The sequence below is a fragment of the Solanum tuberosum genome, unplaced genomic scaffold, assembly GCF_000226075.1.
Source record: "Solanum tuberosum cultivar DM 1-3 516 R44 unplaced genomic scaffold, SolTub_3.0 scf00378, whole genome shotgun sequence".
Taxonomy (NCBI): Eukaryota; Viridiplantae; Streptophyta; class Magnoliopsida; order Solanales; family Solanaceae; genus Solanum; species Solanum tuberosum.
Genome location: NW_006239300.1, coordinates 401,956 through 422,499, shown reverse-complemented (window position 1 = coordinate 422,499; position 20,544 = coordinate 401,956). Strand labels below are relative to the sequence as shown.

The 20,544-nt window shown below is 33.3% G+C and overlaps 2 protein-coding genes across 4 annotated transcripts; one reads left to right on the top strand and one right to left on the bottom strand.

The window, feature by feature from the left end:
- The first annotated feature begins 5,095 nt into the window (after positions 1 to 5,095).
- LOC102588104 (la-related protein 1C-like) lies at positions 5,096 to 11,155 on the top strand. 3 transcript variants are annotated; one of them, XM_006361887.2, is made up of 6 exons: positions 5,096 to 5,960; positions 6,241 to 6,826; positions 6,936 to 7,053; positions 7,156 to 7,246; positions 9,153 to 9,224; positions 10,270 to 11,155. In XM_006361887.2, exons 1-6 carry the CDS (start codon positions 5,439 to 5,441, stop codon positions 10,564 to 10,566), a joined length of 1,686 nt encoding a protein of 561 aa, XP_006361949.1. In that variant the 5' UTR covers positions 5,096 to 5,438; the 3' UTR covers positions 10,567 to 11,155. The 3 variants fall into 3 exon arrangements, with proteins under 3 accessions (XP_006361949.1, XP_006361948.1, XP_015158230.1); XM_006361886.2 differs by having other exon boundaries at positions 6,909 to 7,053; XM_015302744.1 differs by lacking the exons at positions 9,153 to 9,224; positions 10,270 to 11,155 and adding an exon at positions 7,453 to 7,664 and having other exon boundaries at positions 6,909 to 7,053.
- A 6,776-nt stretch (positions 11,156 to 17,931) lies between these two features.
- LOC102587779 (60S ribosomal protein L27-like) lies at positions 17,932 to 19,366 on the bottom strand. The gene is made up of 2 exons (XM_006361885.2): positions 19,238 to 19,366; positions 17,932 to 18,439 (listed from the first exon to the last, which is right to left on the bottom strand). The coding sequence occupies exons 1-2, from the start codon at positions 19,278 to 19,280 to the stop codon at positions 18,027 to 18,029; spliced, it is 456 nt and encodes a 151-aa protein (XP_006361947.2). The 5' UTR covers positions 19,281 to 19,366; the 3' UTR covers positions 17,932 to 18,026.
- Between the last annotated feature and the right edge of the window lie 1,178 nt (positions 19,367 to 20,544).

Genomic DNA, 20,544 nt, shown 5'->3' with positions numbered 1-20,544 from the left:
GAATGAGAATTAGTCAAACTATTACTGCATATTATGTCGAAATAATGAAACTAACTTTACCATCTTGTAAAATAATTGAATGGATAGTTGTCATTTACCTTCGAGTAATTTGGCTGTCATATGAAATTTAGTTTTTCAACTTCCTTTATTCATTTGAGGAAAAGGAGTGGTATTTATACTATTTTATAGTAGTTCATTTGGAGAAGGTTAAAGGTTAGACTTTATAATGTCCTACATTCATTTACAATGAATGTGGTGTGCGTTGAATTTCATCTCTTAGAATTCTTCATGCTTTGACAAAAACGTAAAAATATTTAGAATAAAATACGAGTCATTCTCATTCACATATCTTACTTAATTCCATCATTAAATAATTTAATGCAGATTGAATACTTTTAAAACTGATTTCATCTATATCTAATTAGTTATTAGAATACATATTTGGATTTGTAAAAAAAATATAATAGAAATAGTGTTTTGAAGGATAAAAAGGTATTTCAACTTTTCATTTTGATGTTCCCACTTTTAGTATAATAATATATATATATATGATTACAAATAACCTCTTAATACAATCAAACTTTATTGTTGTTCATCATTTGTCCGACACTTTTTCTACCAAGAATATTTAACATTTGAATGCACTTTTTCTTAATATAAGTTATATCCCCAAATTACTAAAAACTAGCAAAATCACCTAACTTGACTACTTGATATATATATATAATGTCATAAATTAAATCTCATATATGGGCTACTGCATATTTTTATTTTAAAAAAAATCACTTTATTTGAAAATTTTGAAGTTGGAGTTAAGGATGATTTGTTATAGTTTTTGCAAATAATATTTGATTTTCTAAAAAAATAAAATATAGTTTAAATAAGGTCATTTTTATAAAAAAGATAATACTAATTAAAAAGTACAAAATTTGAAAAAATAAAATAATAAAAGTGAAAAGGTAAAAAAGATATTGATTTTCACTATTTTCATGATCAAATGCCGATTTTCGAATAAATCAAAATAATTTTAAGAAGAGAAAAGGTCTAAGTTATCTACGACGCCTTAAAGTTGTCCGCATAATTCATTTAGACACCTCAACTAAGACTCGTACCTATTGAACACCTCTACCCTCCTGAATTTGAACCATTTAAATATTTTTTTGCCTACATGGCACATTGTTTGTGATTCACCTCAAATAGGCGCGTGAAATGTATTTAGTTTTGCGTTTTTTTTTTGGAAAAAGATGTTCTTCCTTCTTCCTCACCTATTTGCCATCACTTCCTCCACCGCACCAGTTCACGCCGCCATCATACATCCTTCTTCTTCCTCTTTTTTCCTCCGATATTTTAGTTCTTCTACTTCCATCTGTTTTGTTTTTCTCCATTGACATTCATGGTAGGATTGGCAGCATCGTCATTGCCACCGCCATGGCGGCCATCATAATCGTCATTTTTATCATGTTAATTTGTAGAGGGCTTGAGTTTGAATTTTTTTTTTGCTGTTAATATAATGTTTTGGGGTTAAATTAATGTAGATTTGTGTGATTTTGTTTGACTAATCAACTATAGAACTCAAAAATAAATCCGACATAACTCAATTTTTCCAATAATGTCATAGGAGTTGGTTAATTTTTCGATGAAATTCATCTTTTCGTACAAAAAATTGAATGAAGAAGAAAGTGAAAAAAAATATATTTCCTATTCAGCGTAAAGAAATCGACAAGAACTAATGACTTGGAGAAATTTATCATCAACTCCTCCCCAACTTATTTACTTTGAATTTTCTCTTGCAGATGAACCAAGAAAGTTCTATAATAACATATTTACGGGTGGGTTACAGTGTTGGGGGGTGGGGCATCGTAGAGGGAGAAGACTTTTGGGCTCCGCTGGTATAAGGGGTGGGTAAGTTAGAGGATTTCTTTTTAAAATGTTTATTTTTAACTTAAAAATAATTTCCTTTTTCTTTTACTTTATAGTACATTTTAAAATAATTTTTTGGACTAAAAATACCAGATGTTATTATTTAATTCGTCAACTTGCCATGTCATCGCGAGGATATTTCACACACTTTATACTTTTAGTTTATTGTCAAAAAAATATTCAAATGGTTCAAATTTAAAGGGATAGATGTGTTCAATAGATACAAGCCTCAGTTCAAGTGTCTAATTGAATTATGCGGACAACTTTAAGGAGCCGTATATGACTTAAGTCAAGAGAAAATGAAAAAATATCTTGACAAAATAGATGGACTCAAATTTCATTATGATAGTTGGTACCAAATATTTGATTGATAAATATTGAAAGTAATGATTGGTAGGTAAATTTAAAGTTCTAGTCGTTACATTAAATTATAAATATTACAATTTTATGTTATATGTAATTGTTTCTTAATTGTACTAAAAAGGATCAATATTTTGTAATTATTTTTATTGATATTTAGTGATGCAATATTTAACTTTTAAGTTGATTCATTAGTTTTTTTAAGTCAAATATTAAGTCAACTTATAAAAGAATCAAGATCAAACTAATATATCGAACTACATTAGTGAATCACCAAGTTTAAACTCTTTGTATTTAGATAGTAGCTAGGCTCATGTCAGTAGTAGGAAGATTTTGAACTCACATAATGCATGTCCACTTATTACTAGATAATCAAATTTAAAATTTAAATAGAAACGTAAAACGTTTATAGTGATCGACGTATCGCTTGTAAATGGTACACGACAATTCTCCAACCACGTGACATACAAGTTGACAATTCAAGTGGAGATAACTCGAACAGACCACCTTAAATTTGGACTATCTGTCGAGAAAGTTGTGAAAATATCGTCGTTCAACACGTGAAAGGATATTATTTTCAAATCTTAAATATTAGGAGATTAAAGTGAAATTTACTTTTAAAAAAAAAATCATTTATACAATCAAGTCATTTATTAAATAATTACAAATAACTTCTTAATACAATTAAACCTTATTATCGTTCATCGTTTGTCCGATACTTTTTCTACAAAATATATTTAGAATTTGAAAAAAAACGCAAAACTAAATACATTTCACGCGCCTATTTGAGGTGAATCACAAACAATGTGCCATGTAGGCAAAAAAATATTTAAATGGTTCAAATTCAGGAGGGTAGAGGTGTTCAATAGGTACGAGTCTTAGTTGAGGTGTCTAAATGAATTATGCGGACAACTTTAAGGCGTCGTAGATAACTTAGACCTTTTCTCTTCTTAAAATTATTTTGATTTATTCGAAAATCGGCATTTGATCATGAAAATAGTGAAAATCAATATCTTTTTTACCTTTTCACTTTTATTATTTTATTTTTTCAAATTTTGTACTTTTTAATTAGTATTATCTTTTTTATAAAAATGACCTTATTTAAACTATATTTTATTTTTTTAGAAAATCAAATATTATTTGCAAAAACTATAACAAATCATCCTTAACTCCAACTTCAAAATTTTCAAATAAAGTGATTTTTTTTAAAATAAAAATATGCAGTAGCCCATATATGAGATTTAATTTATGACATTATATATATATTTCAAGTAGTCCGGTTAGGTGATTTTGCTAGTTTTTAGTAATTTAGTGATATAACTTATATTTAAAAAAATGCATTCAAATTCTAAATATATTTTGTAGAAAAAGTGCTGGACAAACGATGAACGACAATAAGGTTTAATTGTATATAAATAATCAAATTTGTTCCAAGCTCAAAACAGATAGAATATAATGTGATAAGTGAAATCTCATATACGAGCTACTACATATTATTAAAAAAATATATTTTTTCACTTTATTTGAAAATTTTGAAGTTGAAGTTGAGGATGATTTAGTTATAGTTTTAGCATATAATATTTAATTTTCTAAAAAAATAAAATATAGTTTAAATAAGGTCATTTTTATATAAAAATAATAATAATTAAAAAGAACAAAATTTGAAAAAAATAAATAATAAAAGTGAAAAGGTAAAAAAAAATGGAATTTTCAATATTTTCAATTTTCATGATTAAATACTAATTTTCGAATAAACCAAAATAATTTAAGAAGAGAAACGAAAAGATATCTTGACCATATGGAATATGGATGGACTCAAATTTCATTATGATAGTTTGGTGCCAAATTTTTGATTTATCAAATATTGGAAGTAATAATTCTTAGGTAAATTCAAAATTATAGACATTATATAAAATTATAAAGATTACAATTTTATGTTATATGTAATTGTTTCTTAAAAGTCAATATTTTTAACATTTTAATTGTATTAGAAATGATCAATATTCTATAATTATTTTTGTTGACCAATATTTGATTTGGTGATTCAATACTTAACTTTTAAGTTGATTCATTATTTATTTTGAGTTAAATGTTAAATAAATTTATGAAAAAATCAAAATCAAACTAATATATTGAATCACATAAGTGAATCATCAAGTTTAAGCTCTTTGTATCTAGACAGTAGCTAGACTCATGTCGCTAGGAAGATTTTGAATTCACATAATACCCATTTACTTATTACTAGATAATCAAATTCAAAATTTAAATAAAAACGTGAAAGTTTGTAGTGATTGATGCGTTGTTTGTAAATGCTACACGACAACTCTCAAACCACGTAACGTATAAGTAGATAATTCAAATGGAGATGAACTCAAACAGACCCCCCTAAATTTGGACTATTTGTCGAGAAAGTTGTGAAATTATCGTCGTTCAACACGTGAAAATATATTATTTTTAAATTTTAAAATATTAGGAGGATAAAATGAAATTTGCTCAAAAAAAGTCATTTATTATTAGATTATTATAAATAACCTCTTAATACAATTAAACCTTGTTGTAATGTTATTGTTCGTCTAAAATTTTATAATTGCTATGGTAAAATATATTTATGGGTATGTATAGTGATATTTAATGACTATTATAATAACTATAACGAGGGTAAAACCCCAATCAAAACCATGCGGGTGAAACTAGTTTTTTCACCGCAAAGTAGACTCTAGAACAAGGGCACTTTCGTAAATCTAAGTTTTCTACTACAATTTGGTTTGGGTTTTCTCTAACTGCTATTAAAAGCAAAAGAAGAAAAATACTACTCCAACATAAACAATAAACACAGGAGGAAGAGGAGAGAGAAAGCTCGGAGGAGAGAGGAAGAGAGAGAAAGCTCGTCTCTCTCTGCTCTGTGAGTTTGTTTTGGTGCAAAATCATCTTCGATTGTTGTTTATCAGTTATAATAATCTCTAACTTTTATTTGCATTCATTGATTATCAGTGTTTCTGTAGAAAATTTTGATCGATTCAATATTTGTTTATTTGTTCTTTGGGAATAGTCTAACGGATTTTCAAGTATAGAGGGCACTAATTAGAATCCGTCTTCCAGAGATTTACGGAGATCACTTTTGATTTTTTTTTATTCCGTACAAAGAAACCCTAGTTTTGATGATGGCTACACCTACTACTAACCCGGCTCCGGCACATCATTCTCACTCCGGCACCGGAACCGGAACCGGCGCCGGTGGTCCCAACAGTCCACAGCAGTCACGGCGATCATCAGCCGGGCGTGGCGTTTCCTCACCTTGGATACAGGTTGTTCGCACTGGCGAATCAGAATCTACCGTTGCGGTCACCTCCTCTTCACCTCCACTTTCTCCTCCGGCGTCTTGTGAGCAAGTTGTTCACTCCTCTGATTGTTCGCCTCCTGATGAAGTGGTGATAGCCGGTTATGCATCTTCCTTATCGCCAGAAGATGCTGCTATAGACACTCAGCTTGAGAGTGACACCAACAGCAATGGGGCTAAAAAGCCGGCTTGGAATAAACCGTCAAATGGTGCAGCTGATGTTAGTCCTGTTATGGGTGCTGTCTCTTGGCCTGCTCTCTCTGACTCCACTAAGGCTTCACCTAAATTGCCTTCTTCTGATTCACTCAAATCTCTGTCCGACGGATCAGTTTCTGTAACAGAGGTTATTCCCCCATTCCTTTTCTCTATACTTTGCTCTAACTGATTAGTTTAGGATTTGAGGATTAATATAGCTGATGTTAACTACCTTAGGATTGAGGTGCACTAATTGATGTTGTTTTTGCTCTATCTGCTGCTTGGTTCTCGTTGTTTTATTGCATGTCCTATATTTTGATTATATATTTTCTGGTTATGTGTGTACATGCTAGAGGAACCTGTGTATGGATTAATAGTCCACACTAGTTCCAGAAGCTCATTTATATGTTAATGTGTGGATCTTATAGGGCACTGGGATGGCATCAGCTTCTCATAGGCAAGCTAATACTAACAATGTGAACCCTAACACTATGCTGAACCATGTTGTACCCAGCCGCCAAAGATTTATGAAGCGCGGTGGTGGTAATTCAAACCATAATGCATCAGCCAATGGTGGCTTTTCTCAGCAACAGGCACAAGGTTTTGAGGTGGAAACAGTCTTTAATAATTCTGCAAAGTCAGGTAATTCTGGTGCTGAGTCTTCTTCTAGGGATAATAATAATTATAGGAATGGTGGACAATGGGGAGGATTTGGATCTCAATCACATGGTGGAAATGACTACCAACATCAACGAAATGCAAATAGGAGAGGCAATGTTGGTCCACACCCCCGTGGAGATGGCACATATTATAATGGTTATGGGGGTAGGCGTGATCAGGAACGTCGAAATCCAGATTGGAAACCCCACAGAAGTTGGGGGAATAGGGATGCACACATGCAGCCACAGAGAGGTCCAGCTAGGCCATTTATGGGGGGCCCACCTCATACATCTCCACCTTTTATACCTACCCCCATGCCTGTACAGCCCTATCGACCTCCCATGGTTTACTCTGGTGAGATGTTTCTCTCGAAATCTTTTCTCTGAGTTAGTATACCCCATTTTGTCTCTCTACTGATACTTTAACCAATATGCAGAAGTTCCACCATTATTTTATTTTCCAGGTCCGTTCCCTGATTCACTCAGAATGCCTATGCTTTCTCCTGTACCACCTGTCTACGTTCATGTTCCAGATACCCAGTTGCATACTAGAATAGTGAACCAGATAGATTATTATTTCAGGTAGATGCTTCTTTATTCTATTTGCTTGTAATTGCTCTTATTTGCTAACTCCTTAATTGTATTCGTATTCTGAACTCTTCTTGCCCCTAAATTTTGTTGTAGTAATGAGAATTTAATTAAGGACACATTCTTGCGACAAAACATGGATGAACAGGGATGGGTTCCAGTTACGCTAATAGCAGGCTTCAAGAAAGTGAGTTGCTTTGAGTGTTTTCTTGTCCCTTAGTTCTTGGCTTATATTTTCAGCTGTATTAGTAGCTCAGTCTTTTGAAAATGCATCCCCACGTATTAATTCATGTTATTGTTGGTAACTGTTAATAATGTTGCTGAGCCTGGTTAATGGCCTTGGCTCCTTTTTTATTGGTTAGAAAATCTCAATGATATCTTTTCCTCTAACAGGGAGACAAAGTGGGAGACTGACTACCCGTGATGATGTTTTTGTATCTTATCCTTTTGACTTTCCTTTTCTATTTGTACATTTTTTCTGGTGCAAATGGTGAGCCTCTTTAGTCTTCTGTAACAGCTTGTTTTCGAGGTTTTTAGGTTGTCCTCAAGATTTGGTATCAGCATAATAGAATCATAGTAAAAATAGGACATAGTTGAACATAAAATCAGTGGAAAAGAGCCAGGCCTCTGTTTCTATCTCTCTTATCACTGTTGCCTTTTCTCTCTTAATAGTATTACAAGAGGGAATAAAGGTAGAATTAGTGAGGACTTCAAACTCCTTCCTTAGGGAGGAAAATTCCTTCATTGTCCGAACTAGTCGGGGTGGAATACTTGCAGAGTTGCATGATGTTGCCCTCTTTCTTTGGCAGGTCCATGATATGACAGGTAGTTGTAAGAAATTGAATGGATTTGATCATTCTATGGTATAACTTATGTTATATGGGGCTTTATCCAGATGCTTTTTTCAAAGTATTAATGTTCAGCGTATTAATTTGGAGTTGAGGTCACTAAACTGAATAGCTTATTTATCATGAGCAGAAATTCATGTCAAATAAATGATTGTTTTCATATGATATTTGCTGGATTTACCAATGTTCTACCTACATATATAGTACAGCTGGGCGATGTTGAGTGAGTACCTGTTTGATGGGATGGTTATGAGTGCAATATGTGAATGCTCTCTGCTACAAGGTGATCTGGATACAGTAGGTTGTAGGGTAGGCCTGCTTTTGTTGAACTTTGTTGTCCAAGGAGTATAACTTGAAAAGGTAATCTTACCTTGAAAATATTGACAGCTGAAAATTGTATGAACTATGAAGGGTTGTCCTAATATGTGAGAAAATAAGAGTATTGAAGAGATTTATTGAGGATTTGATGAAAATCGAAAATACAGAACACACTTATTCATAGGGGGAGATGCAATTCACATCTTATATCTACACAATGAGGGATGAACTCAACACTTACTCAAATATTCTGACATGCTAGTTCGCTGAACAATTGATTTTCTAAGATGATATAAAGGATTCTGATCTGTACCACATTTTAAGGAGTTTGTACTTTGACTGAATGATTTTGGTTCAATCTGGTGTGCTGTCTGTATAATAACATTTTTGTGATAGTTCTCTATGCCATTTTTGCTGCCACTGCCGTGACATATGTTGGATGATTAATCTTTCGAGGTTGAGGTGAAGGCCCTCGGAGAAGTATGTGAATATTCTTTGAGATCAACGATTCTTTAGTATATCCTAGTGCAGCATCACTTGATGAATGCCTTTAGCATTTTTTTTTCTGATAATTTTGTTTGCTGTGAAAAACCCGGCTTACTTTTCGCCTGCCAATTCTGTGTGCATAACAATTACACACTACAATCAAATCTATTTTTTATGAATTTCTTTCTGATAGAGGGATAGGTATTTCATGAAAGAAATTGTGGTCATCTAAGAAGTAGAATTTGTGCTTGTGGAAATTATTGAGTATCAGAGATAAAGAAATTTTGTGATTAATGCGGAGTCTAAATGAAATTAGTTGTACTTAATATAGAATCCAAAATATATTTCATCTCGATTTATGGTTCCACTGTTCATTTACAGGCAATAAAATACGTCAAATGGTTTGTTTTAAGATAAGAATCGGTTTTTCTATTTTTGCAGGTAATGGAGTTGACAGATAATATACAACTGATTCTGAATGTTATGAGGTCCTCTACTGTTGTAGAAGTGCAGGTATCCTTTCTATTTCTACATGTGGTTTGTGGTCTTTTTAGGCTTTTAGTCTCTACTTTCTCTGGCCAAAAAGAAAAGGTTCGCTATGCATTATTTGAGTTTTTCGGTAAAGTGCTTGTGTTGTAAAAGAATGGAGCACTTGTTAAAGACCATTAGAGAATGTGACCATGGAATCTTGTGTACACCTAGAGCCTGTTTCCCTTTTAAGAATTCAATAGCCTTACGCATTGCCCACCATATTCTTTGAAGTTGGTCATGCTAGAAACAAAATAATGGCTTGCAATTCATCCCTGTTAATGTGTCCTAGGTTCACAGTTGTGCTGTTTGATTTATATAATGAGTTTGTTTGCTGATGTCCTCTAAGCTCATTGAGATGTTTAGTGCTTCAGAATTAGGGAACTGCTTGATATCCTAATCCTAATCATGAAAATACTTGGGTAGTATTTTGCATTTACACTCTTTCACGGGCCTATTTTGGTGTGTAGTGCTTCCATAACTAGGAACATGCTCCCTCTGTCCCATTTTTTATGTGGCACCCTTTGACTTGGCATGGTGTTTATGAAAAAAAGAAGACTTTTTAAAACTTGTGGTCTAAGATAATCCTCAGAGATTTGTGTGGCTGGAAATCATTTCATTAAGGATAAAAGAGAAATTTTAAAGTTAATTTGTTTTCAATTATAGTAAGGTGACATTCTTTTTGGGACGGACTGGAAAGGAAAGGGTGCCACATAAAATGGGATGGAGGGAGTATTAGAGCCGGTTTGGATAGACTTTTGGGAGTGTTTGGCAAATTTAAATAACTTAAAATAAGTTTAAAATGACTTAAAATAAGTTAAAAGTCAAAAGTAGGACTCTCCCTACTTTTTATTCTTTGACTTAAAAGTCCTTTAAGTTTTACCTTCAAAAAGTTGTTTCTTAAAAGCTGCTTCTTAAGCCAATCCAAATGGGCTTTAAGTGTAGTGTTTATACTAAAATTAGAAAATACATGATAGTATTTGTCTCTCAACTGTTATGGGTCTTAAAATATTTCTTCCTTGTGTCGCAGGGTGAAAAGTTAAGGCGGAGAAATGACTGGTTTCATTGGCTGATACCACCATCAGTACAGAATTCAACCATGTCAAGTCCGCGATCTCCTCAAATGTCTGGTCCTGATTTGCTTGCAGAAAATCTCCAACGTGTTGTATTTGATTATAACACTACAGGACATGGAAATGCTGAAGCACATCTTAGTAGATCATCATCTACTGAATTAAGTACTCCATTTACGCAGTTTGGCAATGAGATGGCTGAACAGGCTGATGCTCAGAATTCACAGCTAATGCCACTTGGAAATCCAAGTTAAAGAGTTAACTCTTCTGGAGTGAAGAGTGAAGTCCAGAGGTTGGTAGCTGTTGTGCTTCTTCAAGCAATCAATGAGTTTTAGTTTATACTGTTGGTGGTGGTTCTGACATCTCATGAAGGAACTAGGCAGGGAATAAAAGGATAACAAACATAATTGGCAATAGAATTATAATGTCTTTAAGCATTCTTGTAGCTTGATTTTGTTGGGATGTATATTTTGTTTTGTTGGGGACAAGTATTTTCTTTTCCTTTATGTTATGTTCCTTTGTCGTGGTTATTTATTATACAGGTCTGGGCAATTTTGGTTCTACTTCCCATGCAGCCCCCCAGCTTTATCTTCTTAAGCCAAAATCCTTGGGGCAGGCTTACTGAAAGGTATGAAGTTGCTGGCTTCTGATCTTTTGTCAGAATGGTCCTGTGAAGACTTTTGTGCTGGCCCTGGGCACTTGGTTGTCTTGTTATTGTCTTTCTGTTTGTTTCAAATCTAGCACCATTGACTCTTTTATATTTACTAGTTATAGGGAACGTGTGTTGCACGTTTGTCTACTACTATTTTATAAAATTTACACAAACATAATTTTATGTCGATAGTTATTTATTGCATAATTTATTTTTATAGATATGCCAAAACTTGTATTGATTAATATGTATATGTATAAAGTTTACAATTTTCATCCAAAAGAAAAAAATAGAGATTCGAAATATAGTCGTCTAGACTAAGATATATTCTAGTAAATATATAGATGTTTTCTCTATACAGACACAACCATTTAGGTTAATATTATAATTTTATTTTTACTTATTTGTTTGACAGCTAAGAAATACTCAAATATGTAAAATCAATTAAGATTATATAACACCTAATCTAATAAGATGAATACTAGCTTTAAATTTAAGAATAAAATATACAACATTATGGAGTATTATCTTCTATAAATATTATATAATAATAAGAGTACATCATCATTTTTATACGTAGCTTCAGATCAAAATTATTGTAGAACTCACGATCCGTATATTTTTTTCTTCTTATTTCACCCCATGATAAGCTTTAATTGAAATTACAAAATGATCTTGTATTGTTAATGCCTTGGTATGTCACATCTTTACATTATACTTATTTCTATAAAATTCAGACTATGAAGAATTTGGACTTCGGATTGAAAATGTGAGATGGTGAATGTATATGATGTGTTTGTTTGAACATAGTATTTTCAAAATTTAAGAAAAGAGTCATTTTACTTTTTTATGAAGCTATAACTAAGAATTTTTGAAGATTTCGAAATTGGCATGTGTAATTGAAGAACAAAAAAGTGTCTAATGATGTAACGGAAGAAAAAAAGAAACTGTTAATAATTTAGCGACTTAAACTTTTCTTTTCAATACCTTAAATGTATTAAAAGAAATTAAATAGAAGAAAATAGCCCAATTTAACTTTTATAGAGCCCTTTTGTAATCCAACTTTTCAACTATAAGGTTATCGTATTACACTTGCAATACACTAATGTTTGACAGACGTCCCTTAGAATTTGGCTCGTCGTTTATTGTCTGACATGACCATTTATGATGAGAAACAACATCTTTCTTCTTACCCCATTCATGAATCCTCATATGAAGTTCAGCCGCAACAATCAATAAATGAACACCTTGAATTGATGTCAAAATGAACAGCTTAATATATATATATATATATATATATTATAGAGAGAGAGGGGGGGTGGAGCTACATACAAATTTAGCATCATATATAATTGCTTATTTCTAAGGTATAGAATGAATAATGTCAAATACTCGGTGCAGATAAAGTTATGCCTTTCAATATTATGAATTACCAAATATAAGGAAAGAATATTAATCATAAAATACCATACATAAAAAAATAAACTATCACAATAATATTGATGTAGAATAAACACAAACTTACTTTCTCGAAGCTTGTTATAAGATTATAGGAACTCACTCTCATGTTCGAACTCAGTTATACATCCTTGACTAAATTTTTATTGCTGCAACAAAAAAAGTCCAAAAAGTTTAACAATCAAATACTGTTTAAATAACTATCAAAGGAAAATCAACTACAAAAAAATAATATAATATTTTCTAATACAATTGAGAATCTAATAATTAGAAAATTAAAAAACACATGAACCATAGAAAATGTTGATAGGTCTGGAATATATATAGTAAGAGGATGCATATTTTTTTGACTTATGAAATTCTTCTTTAATAGACAAATAAATAAAGAAAAGATCAATTGAATAGATAAGATGAATATGAACATTTCAAATTTTAGTTTTCCAACCTTTGAGATTCTCATCAAACGTAATTAATTGGTTAATATATGGTCACTTCCCATTTAATTGATTATTGTCATTTATTAGATGGTAAATTTATTATTTGGTACAAAAATATCATAGAATCAGTATTTAAATTAGGGGTAGTAACGTTGATTAATTTTAATGTAGATTTTTGTACTTATTTTATTTTAAACTTATGTTTTCCTACTTTTAAATAACTTACAATTCAAAAAATAAGTAAAATAATATTATTTATTTAATTAGATGTTTAATTTAGTCTAGGGATAAAATGGTAATTCAACTTTTCATCTTTGAAACTTCCACTTATAATAATATATGATATGATATAGCACCATTGACTCTTCCATATTTATTTATACCTTTTCAAAAAGTGGCATTTGTTGCCCTTGCAGAACTTAATAAGCAATCTTTATGCTTGGTTGTGATCATTTACTTCTTTATATTACAAAAGCAACTATATGTATGTGGACTCGGGATTTGAGTGCAATGGGGTCACCTCTATCTTTAGTATGTCAAATGTGCAACAAACTACTATTATAGTCAAACAAATACAACAACAAAGCTCGCCATACTACTATTAAAAAACTTAATGATAATGATACTTAAGGTACCAACTTCAATACGTATATATATAATATAATATATAGTATCATTCATTTGGTCCTAATGTACAAAGGTATATCATCTGCTCTTAATAATAGCACCAATGTAATTCATCTTTGACGACTTAAAAGATGGAGATGTTCTTTGACTCTTTCTACAAACTCAACTTTGCAAGTAAATAACCACCAAGTGATCGACTCCCACGAGATTCATAATACCACTTTTTACCATATATTTTGAAAAAGTTAAATCAAATACACAAATATTTTAAATATGATATTGAATAATTATCTTAAAATTTAAACTCCTTAATTAAAGGTACATTAATAATTCAAATTCTCAGTCTTCCTCCCTTGTCTCCACCCACATCCTCCACCATCATTACTGGTCTTCCTCCCTTCTCTCCACCATCATTACTGGTCCTCCATTGTAGCTAGAATGAATACACCCAAAAATGCACAATCCGATTCAAGCAGAACTGTAAACAATACTTTTAATAATGACACTTTTTTTTTCCAGATACTCACAACGATTTCGAGATACATGCTAAACAAATCATTACTCTTAAACATCAGATCATTAATTTTAATAATGACGTACACATTATTTGTCCAAGATACACACTAGAAAATAATGACACTTTTTTTTCCAACAATATTGTGATATTCGCCATTTGCAAAAATGCCTTGAAAATTGAAGATTCAAAAGAAGGAATTGATGAAGAAGATGAAGTAAAGATTAAGATTGTTTTATTAAAATTGGTAACAATTGATACGGATGGATCTACTAAATACGTTTTGTTTGTTAATTTCCCATCATATACTCTTTTAATTAAGGAATTAGGTTACAACATTTAATTCAAATCAATTAAATCAAGTATCTTGTCCTTTTAAGTCTGATAGATACATGTATCTAACGGCTTATGATACATATATCCGATAGCGGAAAATGATATAGAAAGTAATATTGAAAACTATCAGGATTCCTAGTAATTAGGATCTAAAGTAGTGAAATTTATGTAGTTTACCCATAATATTATCCTATGCCTTTATCTGAAAAATTGCAAACGCCAACAAACTGAAAAACTTTAGATCTATTAGACGTTATAACAAAATATATTAAGGTTATTACTAAAAGGATAAAATCCTTCCTCTAGCTTGTTCCAAGGTTATCAAGCTAGTTTTGTCTCTAATAGAAGGATTAATGGTAATGTCATTATCATTCAAGATAACATCTCAATTTCAACAAGACAAAAAAAATGCTGAGATGATTCTAAAAGTTGATCTTAAAAAAGTGTTTGATCGTTTAGAATGATTTATTATTTATCGTACCCTTCACACACTTTGAATTTCTTCCTCAATTACTAAACTTATTATGAGTTGTGTTGGTATATATACTACAAATGTAATAAATTACAGTTTAAAACTATAATGACAAGAAATGAATAAACAATTCATTCAGGTTGAGATGTGTATATCTCGCTCTCTTTATAGAGATTTAAGGCTGACAGTCGGCAGAAAATGTTGAGCAAAGCTGCTGGCCTCAAGAGTGCGGCTAATCCGTAACATCAATTGCAGAAGAATGAGGTTCGAGTTGATGTCACCAGTCTGGTCCCCTACCCCACAAAGTAGCTTGATGGCCGAACCACTCCCAAGGCGAATAGTGCCCTGTGTCTCATGCTGTTCCTTTTAGTGATTATGGGGTTGATCCTTATTTTGAGATTTTTTGATTTTCGAATCTTCCAATCTTTTCACAATTACAGTTCACTGCGCCCGTGTTCGTAGCTCGATCGGAGGTCAAGACTATGGTCAAAGTAATCTGGTGGAAAGGGTCCATAGAAAAAAATTTGGCTTCTTTTTCTTTTTTCTATTTTTCGTTTTAGAATAGAGAAAGAGTCGAAACTAAGGGTACGCTCTCTAGAAGATTTGCTCGGAGCTTTTTGGTCGCCTGCTATCTTGATTGTTCCTATTTCATTTTCTTCTTCCAAGCCCTTCTTAGCACTCACTGAGTTACTTACGAAATCTCAAATCTCTCTCGACGCCAAAAATTCTTTATGTGTCCAGGTCGGCGCGAAGGAAAGGGCCTTCGCCACTTGAGCCGTATGCGGGGGAACTCGCACGTGCGGTTCTTAGGGTGCTCAAAGAGTGCTTTCCAGAAGATGGAAAAGGAGAGAATGCACTTACAGCCTCTCTCTCATATTCACCTGCCAAGGCATGACATAGATAGTAGACAGTCAGCTCTCTTACAGCTAGTTACTGCGATTGATTGGGGACTCCCCTATCCTTTAAAGCCATCAGGCTTTCCGGATCCTTTTTATATAGAAAATATTGTTGGAATTTCAAAAACTTCCAGCTGGTCACCTTATTTCTTCGCTGAAGGTGTGATCCGGAAATTCCTTCTGGGAACAGCCAGAAGATAGAAAGACCAGTGCCTGGCCTGCTACTGCTTCAGATGGATAATACGACGTTACTACTCTCCTTCCTGCTTGCCATTCCTTTTTAAAGCTGCTCATTCTTCAACCCCAGGATGTGATGACCTATTCTATCTTAACTTTAGCTACTCAGAAACCTAAACGATGGCCCTATCCGAAAACTAATCCAATGAAAGCGCAGAAAAGCCCAGAGACTGTACTGAGCCATTCAGTGACTTTCTCCTTTTCATTTCATAATAATAAGGTAAGCATCCAGCTCTCGATCCAGAGCTACTGCTTCAAGAATCAACTGAGCTCAGGAAGTCAGGTTAAGACGTCGACTTTGACAGGGGAGATGAAAAAGAATTTCGGAGCCCAGCTCCAACAACTTCTTCGTAAGTGAGGTGAGGTACTTCTTTTTGGTTTGAATAGGGGGTCACCCTTTTTTTGGTTGAAGTAGCCATGACTTTGGTCGTAGTCAGTTTAACCCCATAAACCCAGTCCACTTGCAGCCATGTTGATCAAAATGACTAAGTTTAATGACTTGACCAGTCACTAGCCCTCGTATTATAAGATTCTCTCACCCTGTGGTCGACATTCCATTTCCCTTAGTCGTAGGTGCTCGTTCTATTTTGATTTGAATGGGCCGGAGATCCCGAGGTACATATGGCCGGCCCTTCGGGTGTCTCGGTGATACAAACAAAGAAAAAATGATGGTTTTTAACATACCCTTGAACAAAAAGCCAATCCTTACCAAAGGAGGAAATAGAATAGAATAATCTACCTTCTTTTTTCCTTCCCGTTGATTCCCCCTGACAATCAAGCTGCACTTCCTTCTAACAAGTGGCTGAGAGTTAGCAAGCAACCTTGGCGAAGAAATGATAGACTCCGTTGTTGATACGCAAGTGCAGATGGAAGATAAGTCAATTCTTTTAGGATAGATCGATCGTAGTACCTGCTAGCGCGGCTACGCAGTGGAAGTTCCATGAATCATGGGCGGATCTTAACAGATTTTCCATCAGAGGACTACTACGACTACATCATCGAGCCCACCGCAGCATAATCTACACCAATCCAGCAACATATCTCTTGACTTATCCCCTTCAGGATACAACAACCCAATAACATCGTACAATTCAAGCAACTCCGAATTAGTTGAAGAGTTCAAAGCTCTAAAAAAATACCTTCCTTCAAGGCTTTAACATATAAATACTCTCTTTTGTAAGTGAATTAGTTGATGTCTCAATTCTCTCTTTCACTATACTAATCTCAACACAATAATACATACTTCTCATCTTCTTTTACTATATGTTTCCTTGTTGTGCAAAACAAAGTAAAACCATTATTGTTAGGAACATATGTTTAACTCACATGTTTATAACAGTACTGGCTCTCAGTAAAATATGGAAATAATCGTATTTATATAACACAAGTTAGAGCAAAGCAAAAATACTTTGGCATCTTCAAACTAATAAACATACCATCAAATAATGCAGATATTTTATGAAATGGAATTTTCCACTCACTTGAAACACAATGAAGTCTGCTTCAACTCCTCAACAATGAGAGAACATTCAGTGTTGAAGCAACTAGACAAATTAAGGAGGAATTTATTATGGGAGGGTAATATCCAGAATCACAAGTTCTCATTGGTAGAGTGGGTCAAAGTCACTCGGCCAAAATCACAAGGGGACCTTGGAATCAGAAATTTGAGACTATACAAGAAGAGCATGCTAATGAAATGGTTATGGAGATATAGATAGCACTATGGAGGACTGAAATTGATGCCAATTTTATAACCCACACTCATTGGTGTGCTAAAATAGGCTCATGAACTCATGGAGTTGGCATTTGGAAGCATATTAGCAAGCAGACTTCTTCAAGAATATCTCCTATAAAGTTGGCAATGGATCTCAAGTTAAATTCTAGAAGGATAAATGGCTTGACAACAATGCTTTTAAAGGCTCATATCCTGGACTATTCTTGATAGCAGACAACACGAGCACGAGCACCAGTAGATTCATTCATTTGACCATATATCAAAGCACATTTGCTTTCACGCTGCAGATAAATATGTATAAAATTAGCCAATTGCAAGAAATGTCTGCACTATATATTGAAAAGCAAATGTTATCGAGTGAAGAACCAGCGATTTTTCCCGGTCTTGAACCTCTCCTCAAGCCTAGCCTTGGTCACTTTTTCAGCAGTCACCTTTTTGTCAAGTGCCAGAAGATCATCAGCATTGACAACATCCTTCAGATCCACATCGAGTGTGTAACAAGTAGCCATGATGTGGTTGTAGTTCACGAGCTTGATGAAAGCCTTCACACGAGATTTCTTCGCCTGCTTCGGGTACTTTGTGAGACCTGCAACCAAACAATGGCCATATGGCCTGTCCCTTTTTTCTTCATCAAATGCCCTCACTATCACAGCTTTCCAGGCAGCATATTTGCCTTGAAGAATGATAACAACTTTGTTTGGCTTCAAAAATTTCACCATCCTCGCCGCCGCTGATCCTCTGTCTCTCTCACTATCTCTCTCGGCTGGATGAAATGGTAAATTTTTAACTTACAAACTCTACAAATACACTATTTCACATCAAAATCCAAAAAATAATTTGAATCGCTGAAAATGCTAAATTTTGAACTTATGGAGTACACCATTTCACATCCAAATACCAAAAATAATTTGAATCGCTGAAAACCACAATAGAAAACTAATAAATTTTGAACTTATGAGCACTACAAGTATACTATTTCGCATCCAAATCCAAAAAGTAACTTAAAATCACTGAAAAATACAATAGGAAATGTCATCCTATTGTATTACTTAAATCACATTTTCAGGTTCTTTAACATCCACATTCCTTGGTGCACAAATCTCCCCAATGCAAGCTCTTGAATAAATACAACACATTACTATAAACACCAAACAGAGACAAACTCACAGAGTACCCCAAAACTACCAAATAAGTCATCACAAACTTTTTTTACTTCCAAATAACGGAAGAAAATTTGAAAACAAAAATGCCAGAGTTGTAAAGTTGAACCTGAAAAATAGAGAAAAAGCTGGGTTCTGTCCATTCAAATATACCAAAATTCAACCTCTTCAAAGAAACCCAGAATTGCCGAGAGTATATCTCCAAAACTAGGGTGCGGTTGAGGTAATTGGGAGAAGTTTTTTGGTCTTTACATCAATGGAGCTTTTCTCTCACTCTCACTGCTATAACGGCTATAGGAAAAATGTAAAATTTGAAGCTATGCGTGCTACAACTACACTATTTCACAGCCAAATCCAGAAAAAAGAAGAAGCTTGAATCACTAAAAGATACATCAAAAAACCTGAAATATGCCATGAATGAAGCTTTAATTTGAAATCCGCCATGAATGAACCCAAAACCAGAGAATTTTAATTTGATTTCTTGGAGTGTAATTCTCCAAAATTGGGAGAAGTTTTTTCGTTCTTGACATCAATGGAGCTTTTCTCCCGCTATCATTGCTATAAGGCTAATAGTTCAAGTCAAAAAGTGTGGGAGGTGGGACCCATCATTTTATTTTATTTTATTTATTTGTTGAAAGTATTTCATTTTATTTTATTGAGCTATATGTTCACAAAAATTAGATGTCTTATAATTAGTAGGGTGAACCCATCGGCAGCCCGTTAAAATTGGCACTAACTTTCAATTAGACACCTCAAATAAGCTTTGTTTATTTTGAACACTTTAAGTAGGAGTTCGTTGTGTCATTTTGATACTTTTCGCTGACATGGTATAATGAGTGTATAACACTCACTAACAGCGCGTCAGAGCTTTATTTAGCCTTCTTTTTTAATTTCTTTTTCGTCTTGTCCTATTTTCAACTACCATTTTCATAAACTTAAACTCCTTCCATGGTGAAAAGTGTTGACAGAAATTTTAGAGTTAAATATATATTTCACTGATTTAAATTTAATAGTCAAATTAGTTTATTATTTGTTTTTAAATTAGGACTCGTTTAAATTATGTGGTTCAAAATCATGATTGAAATTAATACAAACAATTTTGTTGCTTGATAGTTTAATCCTCAGATTCCTGTTAGATCTAATTCTCTCAAAAATTCCTTTTTATCTCTTTCTTAGATTCCATTCTGTATTTTATGCTCTAATTAGTCTCTAACTCTCCATGGAAAACGGCACCTGCACTTAAGTTTCCAATGATGATAAATTTCTCCATTTTGTTTGGTCCTAATTTTCTCAATTCTGCTTTTACTCCACTACGAATATAGAATAGGAATTATTTTTCACTCAAATCATTCAAATTCCATCGAATGCTTATTTTATAGGGAAGAGGATTTAATAGATTTTGAATCTTTAAAGAATAGAGAAAGCTCGGATATGGCGGAGAAGATGAATGGGGTAGGGGTGGATTTGATTTTCGTGGAGAAGACGATTGGTGTTGGCGGCGAGGGGGGGGGAGGGATTAGGGGGTCAGGGGTGGTTTGGTATTCTGCAAAACACTTCTTTTTAAAAGTGATTAAGTTTTCCTTTGTTAATTATTTGGGCAATATGCCACGTGTCATCAATTCACTGGTTATCTTTTTGGTTTTACCAAAATTCATTGTTTAAGAATTATTTTGGGGGGAAATGACAAATGTCCTTATTTTATTGGACA

Bases quoted from the DNA above. Each gene is read 5' to 3' on its own strand.
- LOC102588104 (XM_006361886.2), top strand. From the start codon at position 5,439: ATGATGGCTACACCTACTACTAACCCGGCTCCGGCACATCATTCTCAC. The intron at 6,827-6,908 runs GTGAGATGTTTC...ACCAATATGCAG, and splicing joins ACCTCCCATGGTTTACTCTG to AAGTTCCACCATTATTTTAT. The intron at 9,225-10,269 runs GTATCCTTTCTA...CTTGTGTCGCAG, and splicing joins CTACTGTTGTAGAAGTGCAG to GGTGAAAAGTTAAGGCGGAG.
- LOC102587779 (XM_006361885.2), bottom strand. From the start codon at position 19,280: ATGGCGGATTTCAAATTAAAGCTTCATTCATGGCATATTTCAG. The intron at 18,440-19,237 runs GTTTTTTGATGT...CATTTCATCCAG, and splicing joins TCATTCATGGCATATTTCAG to CCGAGAGAGATAGTGAGAGA.